At 43.1% G+C, this 25,729-nt stretch overlaps 1 protein-coding gene across 2 annotated transcripts in view; it reads right to left on the reverse strand.

Moving 5' to 3' along the window:
• ERBB4 (erb-b2 receptor tyrosine kinase 4) overlaps positions 1–25,729 on the reverse strand; it is a 559,751-nt gene that overhangs the window by 15,188 nt on the left and 518,834 nt on the right. For both annotated transcript variants that reach the window (XM_058839468.1, XM_058839469.1), the window contains exons 21-25: positions 16,851–17,006; positions 14,225–14,300; positions 12,117–12,263; positions 10,797–10,894; positions 8,727–8,897 (exon numbers count right to left, since the gene is read on the reverse strand). In XM_058839468.1, the coding sequence (XP_058695451.1) occupies positions 8,727–8,897; positions 10,797–10,894; positions 12,117–12,263; positions 14,225–14,300; positions 16,851–17,006 (648 nt within the window). The remainder of the gene's footprint in view (positions 1–8,726; positions 8,898–10,796; positions 10,895–12,116; positions 12,264–14,224; positions 14,301–16,850; positions 17,007–25,729) is intronic.

Raw genomic sequence — 25,729 nt, forward strand, 5'->3', positions numbered from 1 at the left:
ACAGGACAGAGCTCTAACTCAGCTCCCATGGATTTTCCTGTGTCAGCTGGATATGCCAGCCCATGTCCTGGCAGAATGGTGGATTGAAGACATCCCTGAACCTGTCCAAAGTCAGTGTGGATGTTTCAGTGGCCCCCTGGGTTCAGGTCAGCACTGACCAACTTCTTAGCTTCAGATAAGTCATCACCATTTTCTCTTGCATAATTTTATCTCATAACAACTGTGTATTTTCATACTTGCTAACTCTTTTAGAGCAGTCCATATGGTAGGGATACTCAAACTGCCTTCTAGGAGTAATTTAGTCTGGACTGTGAACAGTAAATGGCATTTATCTAAAACAAAGTCTTGGCATAATGGTATGGGAAACATACCTATACACAGCACAAAGTATTTCCTGTGCTGTTACTGGAAAATACCAGATATAAACAATTTATTTTCAGTCTAACCCTTCAAGTAGAGAAGCCAAAGATGACTACACTGCCAATGAAAGTAATCTCTTAAGAGATGCACAATCTGGGCACAAAACTCTGTATCCAGCTACCCTGACAGGAAAAGGTGGGTGAAACGCTTTTCTGTAGCCTCATCTCTTTGAGCCTGATACCTGGGCTGGAAAGAAAAGCATTCTCCAGCTGTATGGCACCAAAGGCTTGGAAACCCACCTTTTCTCTGGACTTCAGAAACCTGCATCCTTCCTGCCTTCAGAGAGGCTGGCAAGCAGATTTCAGCTGGCACAAAATGCACTTTGATCTAAGCATGGCACAGGAATGGAGACACAAGGATTCCCTTCACCTTTTACTTTGTGTTAATGCACCTGAGTGTCAGAGGGCAGAGCAGCAAGAGAGACTGCAGGCATTGCCTGTCTTTTCCTTTCAATCTCCTCGACTCCCCCATCCTTCCTGTCACCCACAGCTAGCTTTCTGTCACTCTCCTTTTTAATACACTCCCCAAGACACTTTACAGCAAATGGCACCTTTTAACACTGAGCCAATTCCCCACAATTTGAAAGGGATGTGGTACCATTTCCCACCTGTCCTAACAATTCCCTGAGGGACAGAGAAGTCAGCACTGCTCCTGCTCCAAAACACAGGACCAGCAGCATCTCCTTTTCTGTACAAACCTCCAGCTTCAAATCCCAAAACAGGGAAAGGATGGAGAACAGGACCAAAACCACAACACACCCATGATTTTTGATTGTGACATGGAAGACAAAAAAAAAAAAAAAAAAAAAAAATAAAAAAAAGGCACAAAAGAAACTTGATGAGCGATCCTGGGAGGAGCAGCAGCCCCCTCCTATGTGCAGGCTGCACTGCCATCTTCCCCAGCCTGTTTTACACAGTAATCAAAGGATATTCTGAGCCTCTCAAAATGCCATCAACCCTCATTGAGAATGAAATAGAGCACATCTCCATCGAAGCCTTTACAGCAGTAATCATTGCCACATGCTGGCCTGAACGGGGAGCTTTTACAGACAAAGATGGGTTTTAAAAATAAAATAAAAAAGCCTTCCTAAAATCTGAATAGAAACTTGATGATAATCTCCCAATTTTATTATGCAAGGGGGAAAAGAAACCCATAATTGTGCCCTCTTGGTCTCTTAAAGCAAAGAATAGGCTTCTTGATGAAATGCTGAGTTGATTTAGAGCAGGGCTGAGGTTCTGGTGGCAATAATAGTCTAAAAGAACTAACCATCCAGCTGATTTGGATAAAATAATAATTTTTCAACATTCTAAATCTACACTTCATCTGTGCCTCCTCCCACTTCTCCCAACTGCATCTTTTGGAGAGTCTTTTTATAGCTTTGAGAATTATTTTCCCCTCCCGCAGCATCCAACAGGAAAGGCAGACTCTTTACTCTGGCTAACAAAGGGCGTTTTTTAGGCTGTGCTGGCATTTAGCTCCATTGCATCTATGTTTAGAAGGTACAGTATTTAGTATTTATTTTATTGGTTGCTCTGTAGTCCTCCTGCCACCTGGGAGTCCTCTCAAAGCATTATCCCAGGAGTCCCACTGCCCTGGGACACTGAGCACTCTCCATCCTGGGGGGCCAGACTGGTGTTTAAGGGGAAACTCCCTGCAGCTCTGCCTGGTGCACTTGTAAATCGTGGCCCCTTGTATTTTTTATGGGCTTTTATTATTTTAAGAAAACCACAGACAGTGTTCCTCACACATGGATATTTTCCACTAACAATTTCTGCTTCGCATCTCTTCACAGAAGGAAAATTTTCTCCCAGTTCTCATAATTATTTCCTGACTCTCAGTCCACTTTTCCATCTACTGAATTATGTAGAGTTGTTTAGCTTGCTGTTTTCCAAGAATGCCTCATCAGTGCAGTGTAAAAATATTTATTACTTACTCTTTTTATATGTATTGACTTTTTCTTTTCAGGATATAAAAGAAAATGGATCAGCTGTGAGCTCTCTCTACTGTTAACACAGCCAGCAGCTATTCATGGATCAAGCAGATGCTGCCTGATTTTAAACCAGTTTATATTAAAGCTCAGTGAATTTACATGTCATGCATCAAGGATGGAAGCAACACACAGCTACAGCCTCTCCCACTGATTCCACAGAGCTTGCAGGAAGTACTCTGAGGTGGTGATTTTGTTATTAATCCATCCTGAAATCTGTAGAAGCCAAAATACCATTCAGTGCTTTAGGAAAGTCTCTAGCTCTTTATGCCTGACTGTAAAGCTGGATGCCTGAATACAGAAGCCTGAATGTGGCAGAAAATAGCTAATGCAGTAAAAAAGCCCTGTTTTAAGGCACTTCCCTGCAAAATCATGGGTTAATTTGACCAGTTGGTCCTGATAATCAGTTCAGGCTGAGAAGGATTTACTCCTTGGGACATATCACTGATTTCAGCCAGACTGGCTGCAAAGCAAGAAACTAATTGCCATACAGCACTTTCAAAGAATTCTCTGTGAAGACCCAGGAATCATCTATTCCATTTGAGTCCTGCATGGGAATTTTTTTTTTCCTTTCTCCTCTAGCAAGCCTAGCATATTTTACAAAGGTGTTTAAATACACACGTTCTAGATATGCGTATTTTGTAAGGAGCTTTCCTTTTTTATGTAAAATACCAAAGAAATTTTTCATGTAATATATTTTACAGTGTATTTTTGCATGCTTATTCTCAGTACTTCTTCACCCCAAGCAATGAAATTAGGTTGACTAGTATTAGTCTTGGTTCATCTCCTGCTTTTCATGGACAAGGTTGGCCTGGTGCTATCTACACTTTCAACAAAGACTAGAAAGCAGACCCAGAAGAATTTTCCAGAAGAAAAAAGTAAATAGGTAAAATGCTTGTGATGGTGTGCCAGACACCAACTAAACACTAACAGCTCCTGGGAAGTGCTTAATGCAAAAGGGAGAGCAGAACAGACAGGAGCCTCCTACCACCAGAATGTCATTAAAATTTAGGAAAGCAGAAAATGGGAATTGGAGCTCTTGAAAGTAAGCTCGGTGGACTTTCAGAATTACCCTAAAGTTCTGAAGGCAGTAAATGCAGCCAGTGGCCTAGACTCTCCTAGGGAAATACACAAAATGCAGTGTTTAGAAAAAGGCACACAGAAGGGCTTCATACAAACTTCTCTAAGTAATCCTGCAGTTTTAAAGAAGCAAGAGAGCTAACACAGAGTTACTCAGTGTAATCATCTGAAACACTGTCAAATGCTTTGAATCAATGTCTAGTTCGTTTACAAGACCATCTGTTCTGGCATTGGAGATTTTATTGCCACACTTGCATAAGGAAGTGACAGAGACAAAAAAATGACTACTAAGATTTTCAGGAAGTTTTTGATCACCTTTTAAGGAGCAGCAATTAAAGAAAAGGGATAGAAATAATGAAAGAAGACCACAACCTGACAGACTGCCCTAAGAGGTATCAAATTTAGGGGAGGATTTGGTCATATTATTTTTTAGGGAAGATACTGCAGAAGCAGAAAGGTGGCAAACACCACAAACAGATTTAAAAAAAGACATCTGTGTTGTCATCACTTAAGAGCAAACACATACAAATGGTAATATCCTGTTTAGTCTTTTAAGCAGAAGAATCAGACAATCACAGAATATCCTGAACTGGAAGGGACTCACAAGGATCACTGAGTGGAGCTCATGGCCCTGCACAAGACACCCCAAGAATCATACCATGATAACCAGAGATTTCTTGTAGCTGGCAGCTCCTTAAATCTAGCACAAGAAAGTTCATGGCAGAATCCAAACCCTGCTAAAGAGTCAGCATTAATTGCCCAGTGAAACTCTGATGTGTTTTTCATCCCACCTGATACAATCAAAGCAATCTTTCTAAAAGACAAACTCCACCCCAAACAGAATTTCTGCACTTGATGCAGAAATTAAGAGACAAGAGACTCTTGTCTGTGCTATGTCAGAAGTTTGGACAAAATGCTTTTAATGGCTCCATGTAGGCTGGAGTTCTCTTCACACGCATTTTGGATTAACTTCAAGATGAAGCAGTTTTATTGCCATCAGTCCCATGGGGCCAGGACATACCTGGAGAAATGACTTGGGCAGGAACACTTAATTGCCTTCTCTTAGAGGAAAAGAAATGGGGAGCAGGTGCTGCCACACAAGAGGAATCATGGTCTAACCATGACTCCCTCCTGGCTTTGCCAAGGGACAAGAATGCTGCACTACCAGACCTAAGGCTACACCAGATACTGCTCAGAGAACTGAAAACTGGATTCCAGTGTCCCACAGTCTGCTTCAGCCAAGCAGGATAGTCTCCATGGACATATGGATTAGACATCTCTGAAAAAAAATTGCTTGATATTTAATTGCAGGGTCGGCAGGTGCTTCCACGATATAGTGTATGGAACAAAATTACAAGGACAGAATCCGTGAGTAATAAACAGTATAGGCAGTTTTCATCAGGAATTAGCAAGGATTTAGAGCAGAAAGCATGGTGGGGCACAGAGAGTGCTTGCTGTATTAGCATTATCTCTGCACACACAGGACAGCACTCATTACAAATACCTGAATGAATCATCTAATGGATGTGAATGCAGGACACTCGAGTGCTAGCTGGTGTCCTGTGCTCCTGGAAACACTGCCCAGGATTCAGCTTATCTCTCAGAAGCACTGCGCTTCTCAAACTCCGGTGTTCTGGAGTGTCTCTAGACAGTGGAAAATAGAAACTGGAAAAAGCCAGAGATAAAATTGCAACTGAAGAGTTTCAGATCCAATGAAATAATTCAATTTAGCTTAGGATGGTAACTTTTATTTAAAAGCTGCAGCAGTCTCAGAGTGGACTTCACAAGAGAGGCCACTGTTAAGGGTCAGAGCCTGTGCAGGGCTCTGCTCCCAGCAGCACAGGTAGGTCCCAAGGATGTGCCAGCATGGAGACAGTGTAGATGTGATGGAAAAGCTGTGTCTGAGCCTTGCAGCTTCATAAATCTCTGTAACCCCTGGAGGAAAAAGGGTGTGAGGCTTCCTGGGGAGCTGGCAACTTCCCAGAAGCCTTCCCTCTCTCCAATCTTCTACCCAGCATCTGTGGTGCTGATGCACATCCAAATGGCTCTTTTCTTCCCTGGGCAGGAGTGTTTTACACAAACCTCCTCCAGTGGTGCCTCTCCCACCAAGAGGCTGCAAGGACTCAGACCTGCCACAGCCACAGGGAAACTTCAGGGCTTTCCTGAGAAAGTAACTGCTCCTGTTCTTCATTCCTTGACTTCAAAGCCTGTGTGTAAGAAGGTTCATGATCTCTTTGCTTTCTTCCTGCCCTCTTCTGTCCCCATGGAGCCGTGCTGCTGGAGCATTCAACCAACACTGCCAGCAAAGAGGAGCACAGTGCCCTGCCTGACTCCTTGGCCACTAACACTGCCACTGGAACAGCTGAGGTAAAGGATCTTTCATGCTTCTTATCCCTGAAAATGGCCTGGAGACCATGTGGCTCTTATCTGTGTGCTTTCCTTCACCAAGCTGCCTCACAGTGTCCCACAAAATGCAGTTTGCCAGACAGAGTGAGCTGTGTCCATTCCTTCAGTGTCCATGGCTGCAGCAGCACTCTCATGGGTTTGTGCAGTATCAATATGCACTCTGCCAAACAAGCACAAACCACAGACTATCCAAAGGAAACACCTAGGCAGAGCCAGACAAGTGTGGATAGGGAGCTCTGACAGCATTTCAGTTCCGTGTGATTCCTGCAGCTGACATCCATCTGTACTGAACTATGCACAGCAGATGCACTGTTACCTTAAAGGAGCAACTGTGTCATGTTTAACTCAATCTTCACTATAAAATAGTTAATGTGACAAGAAACTGAGTGCTGCACAAAGGCAACAGAAATGTATGTGGCTTTCTGCATTCATGTATTACCTCCAGAAAACACCTGTCTGCACAGGAAAGCAGGAGCGCTACGATGGTGCAGGGCTTCCAGCTTGGCCCTCTCTGACCTCTCTGTCTCATCTGGGTCAGACAACTTGGCTCACAAACTGAAAACTTTTGGCAAAGGGTGATTCCAGCTTTGTTTAATTGTTAGACTGTTGTACAATGCCAGAGAAAAATTCCCAGCAAAAGGAGCTACTGTGAAGAGGATAGAGTCTTCCTACTGTCGTTAAATTGAATTACAAAGCAAAGCTCCCACTGTCTTTAGTGGTACAAGATCACAGTGCCAAACCAAGGTGGGAAATTGTGAGCTGAGGAAAGGAGGTGTCACGTCAAGAATGTGATGGAGTCTCTCTGTATGGCAAAAATAAGGCCTGGGGTCTCTTTCTGCAGCTCTACTGATTTCAAGGAGATCACATGTGTTCAAACAGCTGCAACGGTGTGCTTTGAAGTTGGGAAAAGGCTTTGTGAAAGTTATTTGCATTTTCATATAATAACACCAGCACTAATGATAATAAAAATAAATGCCTGTGTTTTCATTCCATGAATATCCCAGTGACCACGTTGCAAATAAATCTTCCAGAATATTAGCTCTAGGATTCTTATTGGAATTCCCTCAGCTCTACTGGGCTCCTCTACTGGGCTGGTACCAAAGGCAGAGGGCAAAAAGAGCTGTTGAAAAAGCAAGGACATTTTTCTACTAAGCTTTTCTCCTTTAAATGTGTCCCAGTGTTTCCAGCAAATACTGGAATGAGATGAATTTAGCAAGCCCAAAATGCCAGGCCCTGGCCTCTGAGCCCTGTGCTGGTGTAAATGGCAGTGCTCCACTGTGTCAAACCAAGCTCCAGGGATTTACATCCCTGTGACAGTGAGTACCTGCCAAAAGTAGCTGCTCTCCTCCCCTTCTTTCCTCAGAAGTTAGCAGGAAAGGAAACAACCTATCCAGAGACAGCTAGTGGTAAACCTGACTCATCTCAGATCACCATCAATTAACTCTTGGAGCCACAAAAAGGAAGTTTCTCACTTATTGCTAAATCATTCACTGCCTTTCAGTGATGCAGGACAAATTCTACATGAATCCAGACATCTCCAGTTTCCTCACCTTTTAAACAGCAATGATTTCCTTCCAAAGTGACTGTTAGGATCAGATTTTGTCCTTTTTATTGCCAGAAAGCACTGATTTCCTCAGGAGAGGGTAAGGAGCTTCCTGTGGGGTATGGCCAGAGCATGGCTCCTGGCTCAGATTATCCAATTATCACTCACCTCTCCCATCTCACATGCTAACCAGTTCACACCTGGGGATGAATTTGGAACTACCCCAGCCATGGATAACTGTCCAAAAGGTTCTAAACCGTGAGGAATAAGCTAGGCCCTAGTTAAAACACACCTGATTGCCCCTGTGAATGCCCTCACATTAGTAATGCTTTCACCACCTCTTAGCTGTGTGACAGGGGTGGAAACTGAACTGTGAAAAGGCTGGAGCAGGCACAGGAAGAGGCAGAGGTCAGACCTGTTGAGGAGGGAAAGCTGATTCCAGACATCTGACCTGGCTCCTCACCTGCAGCAGGACACAGCCATGTGGGACAGGGTTCAACACCCCAGAGCTCACACAGCAGGGCTGAGACTGCTCTGCAGCTGTCAGGAGTTAGTGACTAGAGAAAGACACCTCCAGAAAGTGCCTTACCCTACTGGAAATGCCCCAGGGTGGGCAGCAGTGCTCACCCAGTAACACAAAATGAACTCTGGGGGACTCTTAGGTGGTGTCCCTGTCCCTTAGCTGGCTGGAGTTGTGTCAGCTGGATCCCCCCTGAGCACTCTCTGTGCCTCAGGTCCCCATGTACAATGAAGAGCATTTCCTCCCTGCCAGGGAGGGTGCAATGATCAGCCTGCCAACATCTGCCATGTGCTCAGCACAAACACATTTGGGAAGGAGGGCTACCAAAGCATCGCCTGCCAACAGGAAAAGGGGCTGGCTTGAAAATCTGGCTCCAGACACAAAAGCTACATTATCTGCATATTCCAGCTGCCCCTCAGCCACATCAGTGGCAGCCCTGCCAAGACAACAGGATGGCAGCACCAGGGCTGTGGACTTCCTGGGCACAGCGCAGTGCAGACACAGCGCTGCTGGACTTCAGGAGCCTCAGCTGTGCTTTCAGGACAGGCAGCTCAAGCTGAGCCTTTGTTCACTCAAGGCTGGGCTATTAATTTAGAATTCAGCGAGGCACAATGAACAGGGAGCCCAGTGACAACATTTTTATAGCCACTCTCCTCACAATGGGGGCTTGTAATTCCCAAGGCAGTGCTGGCCTGTGTTTCATTGGTGTGCTTAAATCTCCACCTGTGCTTTTATAATAACCAATATTTTCTGTCAGAGCTTGCTCTTACCCTGTTGGAATCAATTCTTGTCCTGGAGGTGTAGATGGGAGGAGGAATGTTGAAGGCTTGAGGAACAAGATACTCTTCAGCATCCATCATATCTTCCAGGTCTTCCTCATCAAGAAGATTTTGGAAGAACTTGCTGTCATTTGGGCTTGGGAGCTTCATACGATCATCTCCCTAAACAGATTTTATTGAGAGAGGAAAACCATCAAAAGGTGGATTAATTTCCCAAAGAGAGAATTTCAGCCTTCCTAATGCCCTGGCAGCCTGGCTGCAGGGACCACACATGCTGCTTTGTTTGTCCAAAAGCACTATATCCACATAATTTGTGGGTTTGTTTTGTTGCTTTGTTTTGGTTTTTGCTTTTTTTACTGGGAGTATGATGACAAAAAGGGAGTAACTGCATGAATCAAGCAAAACCTTGTTTCTGGAATTCTTGTGACTGAGCTTTTATTCTTTCTTCTCTCTTTTTCCCATACAAGATCAGTTTCTTACCCAAGTTCTGACATATTTTGTGAAATATCTCAGCTATTTAGGCTCAAATAGGAGAGGTGGAGAATAACAAGGAAACTGTCGTGTGTGGATGTTTGCTTTATTTCAATTTGTACTTAGAGGGACTTAGAGGGTAGATTTCCCTCCTATCTGTATGGAAAGTTCTGCAGGATGTGTGAGAGATGAAACATCCACCAGACCATGCAGGGCAGGGGGAGAAATGGGGGAAAGAGGTATTTGGAGTAAGGAAACGTGTCCTGTCGAACAAAATCTTTTAATCAGACTGATTTTTCCACAATCAGCTGAACTTACAAGTTACCACAGTGGGGAATACTGCAAGAGGAATTCCCCATTCAGCACTAAAATTCCTCTTGACTAGTATCTCACTTGCCAACCATATTTTCCTTGTGCTGAAGCTGAGGGAGAGCAGGATGACTCAGAGTGTGCAGGAACACACCACAAGTCACCTGGCAGCTCTACCCAGTGAACCCAAACACCACACTGTGGCACTGGAGCCATCTGGGAGACATGAAGTGGCTCTGGCTGCACTTCTGGAGGCTCTCCCACCAGGAGTTCTTACATCAGTGTGAAGCTGAGGAGCACCTCTGTCCTGTGCTCCATGATGTGGAGCAGCTACAGCATGAGACAGAGCATGAGAATATCATTTCCTGCATCAAACCATGCTCTGGTCTCTGGAGTTTCACCATCACCTCACTTTTAAGTTTTCATTTTCCTTTGAACTGCTCACACACTGGTCCCTTACCTAAGAACCTTCCACTTTTTCTGTGGCTGCAGTCTGAGCTGTAATAAACACAAGCACAGGTCTAGGCTGCCACAGAATTAGGTTGTTTCAATTTTTATTTTTTTTTTAATTTTTAATTATTTTTTTTTAATTAGAAATTGTACTCAGGCACAATTTTTAATTTTAATTTTTTTTTTAATTAGAAATTGTACTCAGGCACACGCAGCTCCAGCTACCTGTACTCGCCAGATGTCACCCTGCTGGCACAGGGCAGATTCATGGGATAAACCCATGAAGGATGAACCCCTCCTAACCCTGTCACAGGGATGTGAAGCCTCCAGAGCCCTCAGAGTGTAAGGAGAACAGAGAGGAGAGCTCCTCCCTAGCATTAGAGGTACCAGTGTGACACAACTCCCTGTCTTCTAAGCAACTTTCATGTTTAGGCAGTGAAAAGAATCCTGCTTGTGATCTCAGCAGCTCAGGGAAAAGACTCAGCCTAACCAATTTTAGAACCAAGGAAGTCCTTGGTCTAAAGATAGATCCACTGTCTGCCAATGGACAGAATTTGTCCCTGGTTTCATGAGGGAATGCAGAGCACTGAGCAGCTTACAAAGCCAGAGCCTCTGTAACTGCTCATGAACACGAGCTCAGGAAATGAATTTCAGATTGCTGTGTTAATAATATTCTTATTTTTGAGATACTGACACTGTCCATTCTACACACTGTGGTCGCTGTTTGCTTTAGGTTCAAGAGCACCTTGAACCTCCAAAGACTCAAAGGCAACACCCCTAATGGTTGGGTGTCACAGACAGAATTCTTTTTCCCACCCCTGTGTTGCTTACCTGAATTACCAGGTATCTCTGAGGGTCTCGAGCCATTCTAGAGAATTCAGCAGCCAGCTCCTTGAATTTTGGCCGACTGTCAGCATCAATCATCCAGCCTGGATGAAAGATGAGAAAGAAAACAGTTCAGTGTCAAGGGTGGGAATCATTTTTTAAATGCACAAGTTTGAAGTGTTTGATTGCCCTGGCCCAAAGAAAAGTCGCAATAAAGAACCCAGAAGAATGGAAAGTTAGAATTCTATGATGCATAAAATGGGGAACACCTGGTTTTGGCCAGACTAGATTGTTCCTCACTGCATGGAATTTTTCTTAATTTGCTGGTTTCCTCTGTCCTGGAGACCACAACTTCACCTTGTAATTTTCTCCATCTTACACACTTAAATATCAGCACTGACTGACTTTTATTAAGGATGTGTCTCACCAGATGGGACATTTTTGCACTCAGCAAAGCCCTTGCATGATTTAATTTCCACACCTCCATGCACACTACAACTGCTTTCAGAAGATACTTAATTTACTTCTAGCTGTCCTTTCCGCTTTTTTTTTTTCAGGGCTTCTGTGTACAAAGCAAAAGGGAAAGGAGTATATATGATGGATGAGATGTCTGTATGTTAATCTCACTTAAATTAAGCCAGAAATATCAGAGAGATATTTCTAATTCTTTTTAAATTAGAAGCATAACCTTGGAGGATACTGTCATTAGAGGGGGTATCTTGGAGATAAAAAAGTTGGACGAAACCATGCGAAGACTTTTTTCCTTTTTTACTGGAGTAAAAATATTCATAAATTTTTGTAGTGGACTTAGAATGATAAAAAATAATCCTCTCTGTAGCTTTTCTTCTATTAATTTTACTTTTTATTATTACTATTGCAATCATCATTCTTGCTACTAACAATAAAACATTTGTGATTTCTTTCCTCAATATTTGGAAACGGGATTTCTCCTCACAGCCTTCTCTGGCAGGGTATCCATGTGCCATAATTACGTTTAATACTATCTTTTTTACATCAGAATCAATTGTCATGGAAATGACAAGGGTTTACAATAACAATCATACAATTTTGACTTCACAGCAAATACATGAGATAACATCTGACAGTAATAAGAAGCTGAGCTAACCGGGCCCTTCATGGCTAACGATTGCAAAATTGCAGAAGATGTGCAGACAGTATTTAAATGGAATTTACAGGATGTTGGGAAGCTTTTGTTTTGCAGCTTGCTCTGTTTCCCAGCTCTGTCAGAGACTAGCCATGCAAATGTTCTAGACCAGTGTCCCTCTGGAAGTGAGCATAAGGGTAGCAAAAGTGGCAATTCCTTACACTTCACCATCACCATATAAACATCAATAGTGCAGATTGGGGGCTGGGGCAGCCGCTCTCCCTTCTCCAAGAGGTCAGGGATCTCTCGAGTTGGGATTCCATCGTATGGCTTCCCACCAAAGGTCATCAGCTCCCAGATGGTGACTCCTAGGCAGAAGAAAGAGCGTCAGTGTTTGAGGTCACACTACTCAGATCCCCTCACAGCCTCTCACAGCAGAGTATTCTGGACCAGTTCTGGGCTGAAATCCCTTCCTCTTCACCAGTGCCTGGAAAAATTTGGACTAGGGGGACAGGAGGAGTCGAGCCAGTGGCTGCACGGTGCTTAGCTGCCATCCGCGCTTAAACCATGACAATCCACCACTTAAAAACTGTGGGAAATGGTGAAACAGCACTTTGTGGTAATCTTTAAAAGCAGCTTCCCTCGTTTTTACTGGTGTAAGAAATGGCATGAGAGACCTGAGGCACACGAGAAAGCTCTGAGACAAATGAAGGCAGGTAAAGTAAATTGGGTGCAATAACAAAAGAAGGCATCACACTCTTTTATCAAAAAGGGAAATGAATGCCTGATGTGCTCTATTATTTTAAGGGGAAAAAGCACAGATGTTCTCCAACTCAGAGCATCAATTTCCCACAAAGGTATAGCACTGAGTAACATTAGGTCACTGGCTTTTCTTTTTAAGTCATTCACAGCCACTGCTATCATTTTTTTCCCCTAAATCATCTTATGGATCTGAGTTTACAGTGGTGCTGTACTACAAACCCAAACTTCTCTTTTTGAAAAGCCATAGGATTCATTTGGTTTCAGAGCTGGAAATAAAGATCATATATCATAAGTAAAATAATTTGTGCCCGACAGAATCTTAAATATTGAAAATGGTTCTCTCACACCATTTTGTTTAACTTTTATTTGAGTTGCAAAGGTCATTTTAAGCACTCCTCAGATCAGCACCATATTTTGACAACTGTCATTCTAATGTGAAAAGTGATGGGCAAAATCACCACATGAGTAAATCACATTTATTCCACCCTCATTTATCTCCTTGTTAATTTTTTATGGTCCTTTACTCTCTGATTATATTCTGGGCTTCCTGCATTTAAAATTAATTTCATAAATGAAGGCATATTTTTTTTTCCTGAGTGATCCAGGGTATACACAATTTGAAGAGAAAGAACAGCTTTATAAGATCAGTTGAACTCTCCCAGGCTTTTTTTCAGCTGGCTAGAAGAGGGCAGCTACCCAGCCACAGCAAACAGTGTCTTTTGCTGCTACCCACAGGTAAAAGTGAGTAATGAATAGAGCTGTACACCCTTTTGGTTCAAAATGATATGGCAAAAGGAAATGCAAACAGGACTCCATAGCCCCAGACACTGCTGCAAATTTCCATTGACAAAGGTATACATGATTTCATTAGTAATAGTTATAGCAGATAAACAGGCAGAGACCTCAGCAGATGTGGCAAACAGCTCATCTGAAGAGCCATGAGCAACACTGAACAAACACCTCATTTCTCAAATATAACTTTGTGTGTGTACCTCACCAATTCCCAAATTATCTATAAAATTAAATAGATGCTTGTTCTAGTAAGTTTGGAGAGCTTGTCTCTTCTTTTTTTTTTTTTTTTTTTTTTTTTTTTCCCTCTTGCCATATATGCTCTGTATTATGTCAAATTCCCTTTTATCTGACTCTAGGTAGAGAAAGTCCCATAAGCCTGAAAATGTTTTTTGACATTCATGGCTTTTAGAGTTGAGCTTTTCAAAGACTGCTGAAAATTGTGACCTGCAGCTGTATTTTTATGAATCTGTGGCTAAGCTGAAAGAGGTCTTCTTCTGTCATAATAATCAGCCAAACTGCTACCAGACCAGACCTCGAGGCACTCACCCCAGCAGGGAACATCATGATAATATATTTCAGTGAGCAGGGAAGTAACACAGGAGACAGTAACAATTCCTGCTTAGAGTTACACATTTAAAGGAAAAAAAAACAACCCAAAACCTGAAGAGCAAACGCCTCTGGAATAAACTCCTTTGAGAAAAGAGGATATCTTTAACATACTTGGTTTAATGCTTTAAAAGACACAACTTTTTAAACTGATCAGGTGAAGATTTACCATAGCTCCACACATCACTCTGATGGGTAAATTTCCTGTAGTGTATGCACTCCAGAGCCATCCACTTAATTGGCATCTAGGGAAGGACAAGAGAAATGCAACCTTAGAAACACATTATTAAAACAATACAAACAGATCTTCTATGAAGATCAACAACTTTCTCCCTGCCTATTTCAAGGGTGAGCTGGAAAAAAAAGCAGCACTATCCCACAGAGGAAATGGCTTTTCCTTCCCTCTTGAATGGGGCTGTGCCTCATAAAACTTGGAGGTGAGAAAGACGAACCAGTTACCTGCAGACCTTCTGATATTTACTGATTCAGAAGTTGTGGAACAACTCCTTTTCATCAAACCTGTATAAAGAGGGACAGGTGCAAAAATTTCATATAGTTCCCCTGAATCTGAAGTGCAGCAGAGAAGATGGAATGCAGAAGCTTTTTTTTTTCCTTAACAGTTTGCAATCTCTGGGATCTGAAATAGCAACACTGCTGTCTCAGCTGTTCTCTCATGAGGCCAGGTTACAATGCAGTGACCACAACACTTCACCATCATCATCATCATGGTGAACAGGCAATGAGGAGAATTTGCAGTGCTTTATTGTAAACTCCTGATGTTTGTTAGAGACGTAGCCACCCCAGTTCTCTGTGTCATAACTGCAATGAGAAAATTACTCCCCAGACTAAGGCAGCAGCCCCAGGTTCCCGTGGCAGTGAATCACCCTGTTCTCCTGACAGAGAAGGGTGTGCAGGCAAACCAAACCTCCCTGCATTACAGCCCACCCTCTCCACTTTGTGTTCACATGGGACTCATGGTGTTTCCCATTCCTGAGCTGGGCCTGGCAGGCACAGCCTGGCAGTCCTTGAATTTCTGATGAACAAACAGGAGATTTTTACCTGGCAGGGACTTGTATGGGTTGCCTCCAACTTGGAACTATGGAAGAGGTACTGGAATAAACCAAAGGGATGAGTAACTGCAGGCAAAATCTGAACAGATGGTGGGTGTGAAAGCAGAGGATGTGTCTTCATTCAAAGCCTTATGAAACTACCTTCCATGAAGTTCACTAATGAGCACAACCTATAGAGTTATGGCAAAAATAGCACCTTGTAATAAAGGCTGCCTTAACTCTTGCAAAGACAGTTCATCCTCCCCCACTAAACTCTGCAGAGGTGCATTGCTTCCATTGCCACTGTGTCCCAGGTGTGAACAGCTGCTGAAGAAGCAGAGCTGCCTTGTTCATTATGGGATAACTCAGGTTGGAAGTGATTCAGGAGGCCTCTAGTCCCACCTCAGGTTCACAGCAGGTTCAGCTGCCTGGGAAATTAGGCCAAGTTACTCAGAGATTTGTCCAGTCTGGACTTGAAAACCTTCAAGGATGGAAACTGCACCACCTCTGTTGACAACCACTTGATTGTTCAGTCTGAACCTCCCTTAGCATGCTCCCAACACAACTTGATGCTGCCAATGTCCTTTGGATTTCACAGGATGCTTTTCTGGACCTGGGAAGTGGTACATCTGACATAAATCCTGCTCTAGAGCTCTCAGCAGGGTGACAAGTCCAAGCCACAGCTGCCAGGGAACAGCTGGTTTGCAAGGATCAACTCTTTTTCTGTCATTCACTGTCAGATGGAGGGAGGAGGCTGAGGGGTTACCGAGGATTACAGAAATGAAGGAACCAGGGAAAGCTGCCAAAACCCCACCTTCCCTGCCAGGAGGCATCTTGCTTTCCATGGGGAAATGGGAAAGCACTGGGGGCTCCCCTCTCAAGCTCTTCACCTCCCTGACTCTGCACAGCTGATCCAAGGGCAGCAGCTCATCCTGGAGAGCAGCACACACTGGCAACAGCTTTTCATCAAACTGTTTGTCCCACACAAGGGCACCAGTGAGCACAAAAATCCACAGATAGCAAACTGAACATCCAGGAAAAGGAATGACAGGTGAAGCAAGTCCTTTGGGATTCTGTGACAGATTGAAATGGGGAGTTTCAAGATGTTTAGGAAGCAGCCAGAAGCACCATGTACTTACTGCCTTCTGAATTTTATCATGAATCTGAAGCTGGAAGAGATGAGGTAAGGCACTACATGGCTGTGGTGTGGTTAGCTGGAAAGTAATAGGGGAAAATGGCTGGTTTCAAAATTATCTTCAAGCTGTCTTTTAGTGCATTCAGCATGGTATTGTAGAGGTGGATGCAAGACATAACATATGCAAACTCTTCCAATGTGATAGAAAAGCTAAATTCTCATGTTCTGTGGCCTTCCCTTTTGTTTTCACAAAAATTACTTGTCTGGAAAAGTGGGTTATTGAGGTGAATTCTGTCCAGAGAATGAGGCTGGGCAGGAATGCCCCAGAACATCCATCACTCATTGAAGTATTCAAAACAAGACTCAAACTGAACCACATGAAATAAACCTAATTCTGAGTGTGAAAACTGCTCGTGCAATTATATTTCAGTGCCTGGAGAAGCTCCCTGTGCAAAAAATGAGGATCTTTTGTGTGTGCTTTCACAACAGAGTCCTTCTGCGAGGCATTGACAGACTCTCTTAGTCCCACAGGGACACACTGGTGTGAGCAGTAACTCCAGGGGGTTTGTCACAGCATGGTAGATTTACCTCCAGACATGTTCAGCACTCACCTTTCCCCCATCAGCATTATACTCCTTTTCATCCCCTTCCAGAAGCCTGGCCAAGCCAAAGTCAGTGATTTTCACGTGGTTTGGTGATTTCACCAGGACATTACGGGCTGCCAAGTCCCGGTGGACGAGTCTCCTCTCTTCCAGGTACATCATTCCCTGAAGGAACAAGAACAGTACAATAATGCTAATAAGTCCTATATGTTCTTTGAGAGCTAACTTTCACGGGTGGCATGTAAAATGGCTGGTCCAATTATGAGTATTTACAATGAGAAAAGTGTCTAGAGGGCAGGAGTTCAACATTGCTCTTGCTCTGAACAGGAGGCAGGATTAGGTGACCTTGAGTTAGTCCAGTATGAATGATTCTGTAAGATTCAATTACCAAAGGGGGGAAAAACCACCACAAAATAACATACAGATAACTCCTTTGCTTCAGCAAGCTTAAAATCTGGAAATGTGAGACAAAGAGAAGAAATATTACAGCCCTTGTTCTTCAGACAGGAAATCTAATGACCATAAAAAATAATCAATTTAGCAAAGCCCCCCCAGAAATTAGACCACACTGGGAAACAATCCCAGCTCCGTTATGTTCCAGACAAGTGCCTTTAATTCAAGATAAAGATTCTTGTCCATCTTCAAATGGTTTTTAGCTGGTCACAAATTTTCACTATCCTCAGTGGATTAGAAGGAAAACAATTCTTTATTCCAAGTGCTGCAACTCCCTCACCTTCTCACTCCCTTAAAATATTGCCTGTAGTATTATAATAAGGCATTAGATCAATGGCCCCTTTTTTTTATGAGCATATATATTCTGTTAGAAGTATATTCTGTTAACAAGCCCATCCAGCTGCCTTTAGAGATAAGGTAACATATACTCAAACTGCCTGGCCTTAACCTTATTCTTATTCTGATGGGAGACTAACCATCTACCATCAGTATGGAAATTTGCACTATGCTTTGTGACACTGAGATCAACACCAAAGCTTGGTCTTATTAATTATATGACACACAAAGGATAGTTGGGCAGGGTTACAAGCCTATAATTTCATTAAAAGGCATTTATGACATTAACCACCATTATTAGAACTTAGAGATGAAATCACACACTTGACAATTGCCTTTAAGGTATCTCTTAATATATTAGCTCTGTATAATATATATGATAATTTTTTAAAAAGTCATTGCTGAATACCAAAGAGCTCATATTATCCCATAATACAGATGATAATTCAGAGAGTCACATGTAGTGATTAAAATAACCAGATTACTCAGTGCCATGGGCTGGATTTTATTATCCCTTCACAGCCTGAGGAGCTCACAGGTACCTGAGGAGCTCACAGGTACCTGAGGAGCTCACAGGTACCTGTCCCCATTCCAGCTGCCTCCCAAGGTCTCTGGACCCAGGCCTGGCACAGGGAAGCTGTGACTGCCCCTGGAAGTGTCCAAGGCCAGGATGGATGGGGCCTGGAGGAGAAAACATTAAAACATGCTTGGAGCAGCCTGGGATAGTGGAAGGTGTCCCTGCCCATGGCAAGGGGTGGAGCTGGAGGGGTTTTAAGGTCCCTTCCATCTCTAGGACTCTGTGAAAATGGATGTCTACACAAAAAGCATCAAATGGAGCCCCAAACTGGTTTTAGGTGAAAAATTTCAGTGCAAACACCAGGAAAAGCTTTGCAAACAACTGGGAGAACACTTGGCATAAGCACTACCTCATGTAGTCAACATGAAGGGGTTTTGGAAGAGGACACAGGGACTCTTTGGCATAAAAGCAACTGAAGTTATTCTTTAGAAGCACCTCTTGTTGAAGCAAACACACCCTCCTGCCAAGTGCAAGTCAGTACTTTTGGCTTTTGACCATCAGAATTGTAAGTCTTTAAAAGAATTATGTCTTTTGACACCGAATTAAAACTGCTAGGAAAGAAAAGATGAATAAATCTCATGGGCTAAGCCATTTTGAGTCACACAAGAACCACACCGTGATACCAGCTCGTGAGGGAATTCTGCTGGCATCAGAATATATCAGGCCCATATAAAATTATAATCTTTAATAGATTAACTTGTACCTCTCAGCACTGAAACAGTGTGAAAATATTGCAGATTTCTTTCGGCCAAAATGAAAACACAGAATTTTTCCTGTCAAAATCAAAACAGATGACCTGTACCAAGGCTTTAGCCTCCTGTTTCTGGTTAAGGATGGCACGAATGGATGGTAAGGTGTGCAAAAACATCCTTCATTGAAAGAGTTATACAACCAAATTATTAACCATGCCTCTTGGGTCTTATTTTACTGTCTGTAGTTTCAAGCATTTTTTAAACCTATAGGCTCATGCTTTAGGATGTTTATTCTGTTCATTCACTTCCATTTATTCCAACATTGTGCTATTATTTAGTGTCATTTAGTAAGATTCTATTTTAGATTTTAGGTTTGGTAAGATTCTCTTTTATTCATCACTAACCTCATGCTCTCTCAAGAACAAGAAAGATAAACACCAACACTTGCATTGCTCCTCAGCAATATAACTCTTTAATCTGTTTTTCTCTTGATTCTGCTTCTCTACTTCTTCTTACACGTGGATTTCTCAGTCCTTTCTGGGCTGAGCTCTTTTGGAATATTCCTTCACAGGGAGTTCCATTTATCTCAGTTCTCCAGGTCAGAAGAAAACTCCAAAGCTCCTCAGGATCTTGTTTCTTGTGTTTATTAGGATGTTATCACAAAACTTAGCAGACTTTTTGCTCAAGTTGAATTCATCCTGCCCTTTTTGGCTCACTTTGGCCTTGCAGGCACAAAATGGCCCTGAACTGTGCAGCCTTTTTATTTTTATACTTATTCTTATCCAATTAATAATAGACATATAGATTATTTTTCTTAATGACCACTTAATGATCACAGTGTAGCCTGTGTGCTACACTGCAACGTTTTCTATCCAATCACCCACTACTACCCAAAAACCTCTAGAAAAACATGAAGAAGACAGAAGAGGGAAAAGAGACAACACCCTAAATCTTCCATTTTGTCTTCTGCTCTCTAAACTAGCTTAAACTCTAAACTAGCTTTAGGTTCATAAAGTATTAGGATTTTCAGTGCTGTGGAAGTATCACCAAAATTAGGCTGGTGGAGAAAAAGGAGAACAAAAAGATTTTTTGGAAAAGGAAAATGAAATTTTTCTGGCAAATCATGGGTTTGTCCCCTGAGATCTGCCTTGAAGCTGTGGCCATAATTTTCTATTCTCTTACTTTATTATAACAACCAGTGGTACTTTCTGTTACTGCTGTAATTTCTGAGGGAAATTCAGTTTCTGAGGGAAGCTTTCGAGCACAGCCTCCATTTGTAGAGCTTAGAGTGTAAGAGGTATGAACACAGACTGTTTCAGACGCTGTAATTTGATTTTCCTACCGTTTTTTGGAGTCCCACCTCCCTGCTGAGGATGCTTCTGGGTTTGTTTGAAAAGTGGCAGCTACTGTGCAGGGAATGCCCAGCCCTGAACTGCATGAGTCCTGCCTGAAAGCTCTTTCCCTCAGGTGCCTGGATTTCATCTCCAGAAAGAAGATATTCATTACTCAGGGCAGAATTCAAACAGGTAAGTCATGAAATGCAAAGTCCTTTTGGGATAATTGCTGGAGATGAACTCAAGAGCGTTGAATTGCTGACTAAAGTTTAACATATGTCTTCTGTCTTGCAAGACATCATTTTGCAAGAACAAATCAAATTTAGAAAGTTTAAATAACCTCCATCTGCCCCAAGATCTTCAGCAATACCAGCCCACAGCAAACCTCCCTATAAATATTTTATTTTTCAGTGTGACTTTTGGTTGTTTTCTACACCGAATATAATTGTTTTCCTAAATTGAGGGCATGTTGATCTTATCTCACCCAAGAATTAAGAGCAGCCTGTTTGGTTTTTTTTTTTTTTAATAATAACTTCCACCCACCAGCACACATGGCAGATTCATCAAATTCATTCTTCAGGTACATTAAGGAAGGAAATTTCAAGTCCAACTCAATTCTCATGGACAGTAATCTGCAGCCTTGGAGACTGCTCTCTTACCAACCTAATAACTCAAGACTTGCTTAATAATGTGAATCACTGCAGAAAGCCTCAAATGATCATCTTTTCCCCTGCATACCCCATGGAAAAGGTGTAATTTTGCCTGGGGCTAAATACACTTTCAGGGGAAACTCTGTGCCCTTTGTTGTCAGGAGCAACCACACTCATCTGTGTTGGAGTCTGAGACACGGAGTGTGTGCCCTTGTTTCTAATGCATAGCTCTGAGATCCAGGAGAACACTGGATTTCATACAACATGAAATTGATGGACATGTTTTCATGGTGATACATGAAAACAACTGTTGAAGTTAAATAGAAAAGCTAAAAGTGTGTGTAGATTAGAGAGTTTTCTTAAGTCACTGGGTGAAAAAGTTAGAGTTTAGAGTTTAAGCTAGTTTAGAGAGCAAGCTGGAGGATTTAGGGTGTTGTCTCTTTTCCTTCTTTCTTCTTCATGTTCTTCTTCTTCTAGAGGTTTTTGGGTAATAGTAGGTTGTTGGATAGAAAATGCTTCAGTGTAGCAAACAGGTGATGGGTCATTAAGAAAAATAATATACGTGTCTATTGTTAATTGGATAAGAATAACTATAAAGATAAAAAGGCTGCACAGTTCAGGGCCATTTTGTGCCATCAGAGCCAAAATGTGCCAGGTTGTAGTGAATTAAACTTGAGCAAAAAGTATGGAAAAGTCTGCCAAGTTTTGTGATAACATCCTAATAAACATGAGAAATAAGATCCTGATGAGCTTTGGAGTTTTCTTCCTGACCTGGAGGACTGAGATAAAATGGACTCCCCGTGAGAGAGTATCCCAAAGGAGCTCAGCTCAGAGGAGACTGAGAAATCCACGTGTGAGAAGAAATACAGCAGAATCAAGAGAGAGAGAGAAAAAACAGATTAAAAAAGTTACAATCCAGGCTGCTGCTGGTGCAGAGAGCTGTGGGAGAGGAAGGCTGGCACTGAAAGGCCAGCTCAGAGGTGTGATGTCCTCAGTGGGAGCTGGCACTGCAGGTCACCCTCCCAGCCAGGGGGAGAGAAGGGGGATGCTGCCAAGGGGAGCTGGGGACTCACACCTCACGCTAAGCACAGCTCCACCAGCTCACCTGCCAAGGATTTCTGAAAGTATCTGGGGTTCTGCCAGCCCTGGTGAAGCTAGGAGAGAATCAATCCTGCACCCTGGGCTGTGCTATAAGCCCAAATATTTAGGAGTTCAATGCAATTATAAGGGGTGAGTTAATTTCTGTCTCTTTGGTAAAGAGCAGACTAAGAAAGCTTATGTGGTAGTAATGTGTTTCTTCCCATCTCCTGCTCACTTGACAAGCTCTCCCAAGGTTTCACTTCTCTCCAGTTTAAGTTTGAAGCAACGTGCTACTAATGTGTAGCAAGCTGTATCTCAGGGTAAAAGTGCTTTTAGCTCAAGCTGGCCATCTTCAGATGCATTTAGGATACAAAGCTGATATAACTATCTGGGTCTGCCTACAGCTGCTTTGGTCCTGTCCACCAGAGGACAGAAACTCTGCCAGATCTGCCACCTGAGCAGCTGTGACACAATCACAGGGGACACTGCTGATAACAGCATTGTCCTCACAGTCCTGCCATGACTTTGCTAAATCTTTTTCAGACTAAACAGTTCAGAGTACACAGAAGCAAGACCACGACTATCTGTACTTGACTCAAGAGATGGGATCCCAGTGCAGCTGGATTTTTGTTCCTATGGAAAGGCGACCAGTGAAAACCCAACTCCTGCACAGGTAACTTGAGCAAAAGCAAAGAGAGGTGATATTTTAAACCCAGGTCAGACCCACATCTCTGCACCTGTGGCTTGCCCAGAAGTACAGATTCTGTCTGCTCACAGGTGGGCTGGCTCAGCTGAAGCACAAAACTGGCATGAGTTGGCTTCATACCAGCCACAGGAGGACACACACTACCCCTGGCAATTGCACATCAGAAGAACAAGTCTGGGTAAAAAGAAGTCAGCACCAGATATTTGCTTTGCACCATGTGGCAGCTGCAGTTTATTTGTTCCAGAAATAGGAGTCCAGAAGCCTGATTTACTACACTGCTAAACTCCATCCCAGGACACAAAATAAAGGTGCTGCTAAAGCACAACAGGTCAGAACAAACTCAAGCAGCCAAAGTGAAGGGAAAGAGGCTATGAGGCTGATTAGATGAGAATTACAGGGGAAATGCAGTCTATTCCACAATGACAGGTGACTCATAAAGGGAGAAAGAGTAGAAAAAAAGTGAGAGGAGAAGCAATTTCATAAGTTTATGACATTTCAATACTTAATTGACTGGACTGAGCAGACATTTTGATGGGCCCAGACCCAATCCAATCCTAAATTAACATCTCAGGAATGTCATATCTCCCCCTCCTGGCACAGATAAGTGGGTCACTGCTGAATTGACTGGTTCTCAATTCTGAGCTTGTGGGGCCTTTGAAATAAAGCTTTCTGTCCTGGGTTGGTGCTGAAGCTCCTCAGGTAACACCAGAAGGGGATTTCGTTCCACTGCACCATCAAACACGTCCTTTGTGTGAACTCCTGTGGAAAGATGGATTGTCTCCCAGGCTTCCTCAAATTATGCAGCTTTCTGGATTAGGTAGTGCTGAAATAAAGAGTCTGTGAAGCACTTCACATTCTTCTGATGAAAGATGCTACATAAATATATTAAGTAGTCTGAGCAATAAGATGCAGACCAGGTATATATTTCAATACTGGCCGTACTGGGTGTGGCTCTGAGTTCTGGTCCCACCTACAGCCACATCTGTGCAGCTGCTGCAAAGTCCATTCCCAAGCATGAGATTCCTGAGGGAGGGAGCAGTGGATTTGTGATTAATCTCCATTTTGCAATTACCTCAGGTACTTTCTTGAGACAGCTGGGTGCAAGGTGCTCTCCTATGCCAGCTCCATTCTCCAATCAGGGCGCAAACTGGGTCATACTGGATGTGTTACCCCTTCACCTAGACCAGGTGTCCCAGTCTCCTGGGCTGTGTGGACAGACTGTGTTACTCTCCTTATTCCCAAAGGGATGTTCTCCCAGCTCTGAAGAAAACCACGGCTCAGGGGGCTGCAGCCCAAAGAGGAGAGGGAAATTGCAGCTCGCAGCTGTGCTTACAATGAGTGCATCACCAATGCACTCTGTTGTACCAACACCACCCTTCTCTGTGAAAGAGGCCTTTAAACAAGCACTGACTGCCTTAAATAACAAACTTATCACTGCAAAACTCTCCTGGCCGGGCAATAACATTTACTGCAAAGTAACAACAGTTTAGAGACTGGCAGGATCACAGTCCTTATGACACAGGCTGTTCCAAATTGCAATTTCAAAAGAAAATCATAGTAATCTGTGCTACACTTGTCAGCAGAAGGAACATACCTGTCTGCTGATTTGGGGAGACTTTGGGTTTCAGCTCCCAGTGGATCACATACTCCTGGAAAGTGTTTGATGCTTTTCAAAGTGGCAACCAAAGCCAGGTATCGGTTTGAACAGGCTCTTTGAATACCATTCTTCTCCTTTACATAAATTGCTTCAGCTAGACCAGCTCCAGCTCCTTCCCCTGAGGAGGCAGGAGGGCTAAAAGCAGCCTATAAAAGAGTGCAGCTGTAATGGGGGAGCTGTGACCAGTGCTTTCCTGATCCTGTAGCTCCAAACTGCCCATCAAGGAGATCACTTGGCTTTCCTGGAAGGAAGCCCATAGCAGCAAACTTGAACAATGGGCTACTTCTCCCCTAGCCAGGCACTGACCTCTTGCCAATGCAATTACAGTCGGGAGAGTGTACTGTGCAGTGCATTCAGTCTCTCCAAGAAAGTGTATTTAAAATGGATTACTTCTGCTCCTTAGGCAGGCAATCAATAGAGATGTGGACTGCAATAAGTACAGAGATGTCTGTGGGGTGCAGCACTTATCCTCTGTGTCTCTTCAGAAATTAATTAAAAATCAATGAAGTGTGCAGCCTATTAATAAGGAACCTCCAGATTAACAGATACAAGCACAGTCTTCCCTCAGGTTCAGAACAAGCACAGCCCCAGTGAAAGCACTGGAAACTCTCCAACACTTCAAGCCATACCATACCCTGACCTTTCATGGCCATGCCCTGCACCTGCCTGAACTGCAACACCCCCAGTTTTATGCATCCTTAACAAATGACATGCTGTGTGCTTCAAGTCAGCTAAACAGGAGGAACTGGGGGAAACATTCAGGGCCTTCAGAGTTTCTCTACTGGCCTACTAGGAAATGAACTTAGGGCAAAGCAAAACCACCTGTATGAAGGTGGGACCCAGCAAACATCTAACAGAGAACCCTGTTAGAGAACCCAGAGTCCGATGTCTTCTCTTAATTACAGACATTTTCTGGATAGCTTCCTTGGGAAATGACTCCTGACCCTGTAGCAGGTGATTTTCCACTGGAAGAGTGCTGATAAACTGGCATGTCATGGATGCAAAGTTTTCCAGTATTCATCTCATGATTTGTGCTATGATAATGAAATATATGATAAAAACAGGTCTTTCCTGCACCCTGTGTACTTACCTGGTTTGGTTGAGACAGTGTTTTTGGACTGCTGAAATGACTTTCCCCTTCTCTTGGGCAGTGCCCAGGGGGCAGACAGGGAACACTGTGGTGGCACTGTCTTGTGTGTTCAGACAAAAACCCCACAGGAAGAGCCCACAACAGCTCTCTGCTTTGCAAAAGGCAAATATTTACAGAATTCCACTGATCCTCTGAACCATCTGAGAGGTGAGATCTTTTACCTCAAGACATATGGTTCACAGGGAACTTTCAGTCCAATTCAAAGCTGTTAGCACTACCCTGTGTCCTCATTAAATTAGGCATGGAGGATTTT

Source organism: Poecile atricapillus, chromosome 5 (genome assembly GCF_030490865.1).
Source record: "Poecile atricapillus isolate bPoeAtr1 chromosome 5, bPoeAtr1.hap1, whole genome shotgun sequence".
Lineage (NCBI taxonomy): Eukaryota > Metazoa > Chordata > Aves > Passeriformes > Paridae > Poecile > Poecile atricapillus.